General features: G+C 37.6%; 1 protein-coding gene across 1 annotated transcript in view; it reads right to left on the bottom strand.

The window, feature by feature from the left end:
- The window catches only part of Gmps (guanine monophosphate synthase), a 43026-nt gene that overhangs the window by 10582 nt on the left and 29183 nt on the right, over positions 1-3261 (bottom strand). The window contains exons 10-11 of the mRNA XM_005344060.2: positions 2551-2656; positions 260-375 (exon numbers count right to left, since the gene is read on the bottom strand). Coding sequence (XP_005344117.1) covers positions 260-375; positions 2551-2656 — 222 coding nt within the window. The remainder of the gene's footprint in view (positions 1-259; positions 376-2550; positions 2657-3261) is intronic.

The following is a 3261-nucleotide window of genomic DNA, read 5'->3' as shown; positions in this document are numbered from 1 at the left end:
CAGGCACAAACCCTCATGTGAGGGCTGGACAAGCAGAAGGAAAAGGGTCCCAACAACTCTGAAGGGCAGGAGATGCAGTCTTATTTCGTCAGACAGACACATCTACCTAGCAGTCTTTGTGCCAAGATTTCTACAGTCACTGACTGCAAGTACGTACTGTTTTCAATTTTCAAACAAATAAATTATTTTAAAATAAAAATAAGAGCAGCCATCTACTTAGTTCTTTGTATTGACTAGCTATGGCAAAATCAGTCATTACCTTCTTAACACTTGCAGAAAAATCAGCTACTATTTTCAAAATATTGTTGGTTTCAGGAAAGTCTTTACAAATATAAGGTTCTTCAGCACATATTACTCTGATTGCCAGGCCAGGACCTATAGAATAACATATTTAGAACATAAAATGTATAATTACAATGTAATAGAAAACTGACACTAATGCTAAAACATAAAACCTTTTAAATAAATAAACACAGGCATTTAATTTTAATTGACTCCTAGCACTAAATTTCAAGACTTAAGAGCATAGTTCTTTGGTAGAGCCAATGTTTATCATGCACAATCAGTTATAACTAATAATAACTGATTAGGATTCAATCTCAAACTAAACCAAACAAAAAAGCACAAGGCATTTAGTTTTAAGTGTTGGTATTAATTTCCTAACCTATATATTCTCATAAAAATTTTCCCCGAGATATATTTTAATTAACGCTATATATGCCAATTTACTGAAAAATCTCTTTAAGGGAATTTCCCATCATATACAAATGTAAACAAAAATAATGAACCACCTTAATTCATATGCTGTTTAAATTTTGAAGAAAATAAAATGGTGAAAATATTGCTAAATGTCAAGATGTGAGCTACCACTTCTAGTTACAAATAAGCAAGCTGTTAAATAAATGATTGAATGAATGAATGAGTGGTAGGGAGGACTGACTGTTTAGCAGTTAAGAGCACTGATGCTCTTTAGAGGACAGCGTTCAGTTCTCACATCACACATCCAGGGGCTCTGATGCCTCTTCTGGCTTCTTTGGCACCTGGCACAGCCATGGTACACACATATACATGCAGACAAAACACATGAGAACAAAATAAACCTTACAAAAAACTAAAGAATAAATAAAACACATGCACAGATTCTGTTGCTTTGCTACAACATGAAAACAAAATCACTTGAGATGTCTATAAGAAAAATAAAAGCCATCCTCCATTAGTTGTCCTCAGTTCATTCCTAGTTTTAGAATAAACATCAATATCAGTTTTTAAAGCAACTAAAATGGTGTTTTCTGTACAACTTCTAGAACTGCCCTCATTACTAAGTTTTCTCACCCGTAAAACACAAAGCAAGATTATTTTCGTGTGTGAGAGGGTGTGTGTCACGCCACAGTACTTTCAAAATGCTTGCCCTCGTTTTTTTTTTTTTTCTTTTTGAGACTGGGTCTTTACTACATAGCCCTAGCTAGCCTACAACTTGGTATGAAAACCAAGTCATCCTTAAACTCATAGAGATCTGCCTGCTGCTACCTCTCAAGAGCTGGGATTGAGGAGTGTGCCACCATGCTCGAGTATTAGTGTGTTTAATTAACTGGGCCATTCCTCCATCACTTATTATAGAGAGCTAAACCAGGTTTGTGTCCTAAACCATCTCAGAATAAAAGAGATCAAGTGTCATGATGCTATCTTTAAATATCACTATTTTTTGTTACAGCAAATAACTATTTAAAACTTCCTTGGTGCCTGTGAATTAGTTACATAAAACAAACACAGTGCAAAGTGTGCTTTACAAGTGAATGAAGTAGTTCTTCTGTTCAAGCAAGATGCTGCCTAAGAAAACTTAGGGGAGGAATTGGCAGTGGCTACATGAGAAGCTGAGGTAGGAAAAATGCCTGAACCCAGGCCATCCAAGGGAACCTGGGGGGGAGGGGTGATTTTTTTTTTCTTTTTCTTTTTTTCAAGACAGGGTTTCTCTGCAGCTCTTTTAGAGACTGTATCTTTAACATGAAAGAGGGGGACACAAGTTTTAATTCTCTCTTCTTTCCATGGAATACATGATGTATGTACACACAGTATTTATGATCTAAAAACCCTAGATCTACAACTAAGAATTATATAGAAATGTTATTAAATATCTCTATGCTTGGCCGGGTGGTGGTGGCGCACGCCTTTAATCCCAGCACTCGGGAAGCAGAGGCAGGTAGATCTCTGGGAGTTCGAGACCAGCCTGGTCTACAGAGCTAGTGCCAGGACAGGCTCCAAAGCCACAGAGAAACCCTACTCGAAAAACCAAAAAAAAAAAAATATCTCTATGCTCCATCTCCTTATCTGGCAGCGTTACATGCCAGACTCGCAGGAATCATATGGCACCTACATACAAACACAGAAGAGAATGAGACATGAATTAGCATAAGTCCAATAGGCACTTCAAAGAATTCGTTCCTTGTTGTCGCTTCCCTTCTGTCAGGTCATGGTCCCTAAAGACAAGTGGTTCAGAGAGGTCTGAACTGAACCAACAAGGTCTCCAAACGGACAAACCCAATGTGTCTGTACCTGGAAAAGGATGCCTGGAGACCAATTCCTCTGGCAGGTCAAGCTCCCTGCCCAGAATCCTCACTTCGTCCTTATGAAAATCTTTCAGAGGTTCTATTACTTTTCCCTACAAGGAGAAAAAGGGACCAGTTAGAAAATCAGACTTTATCATTTAAAGTAGTTTCTCCTATGAGGCTTAGAAGGAATTAGATGAGTATTTTAGTGGCATCCAAGTATAAGCCTTGAAAGTCTTATAAATAAAAACAGATTCAGAGGCTAGAGAGATGACTCACTGATACACAGACATACATGCAGACAAAATAGCCAAACACATAAATAAAGAAAATCTTAAAAAAAAAAAAAAAAAGTCTGGGCAAACAAACCCACCAGCTCTCAAATACTTCTCCCATGACACAAGACGACAACTGGGAAAGTTAATGTTAGTGCTTAGTTTTTCCAAATGGGCTGGGTATGGTGGTGCATGCCTAATCTGTGAGTTCTAGGCCAGCCTAACATACAACAAAAAAACGTAGCTGAAGATGACCATGCAACTCTAGATCCTCCTGCCTAGACTTCCTGAGTGGTGGGTACAGGACTACACCACCACACTGTGCTATTCCAATAATTCTATACCTAGGTATCCATTAGGAAAAAAATGCATGTTTATAAGAATTTATAATAATATTTATAACATTTCTAACACTCAAAATGGGCAATGTCCACCAACTAAAA

The sequence above is a fragment of the Microtus ochrogaster genome, chromosome 1, assembly GCF_000317375.1.
Source record: "Microtus ochrogaster isolate Prairie Vole_2 chromosome 1, MicOch1.0, whole genome shotgun sequence".
Classification (NCBI taxonomy): Eukaryota; Metazoa; Chordata; class Mammalia; order Rodentia; family Cricetidae; genus Microtus; species Microtus ochrogaster.
This window is presented reverse-complemented; position numbering and strand designations above follow the sequence as displayed.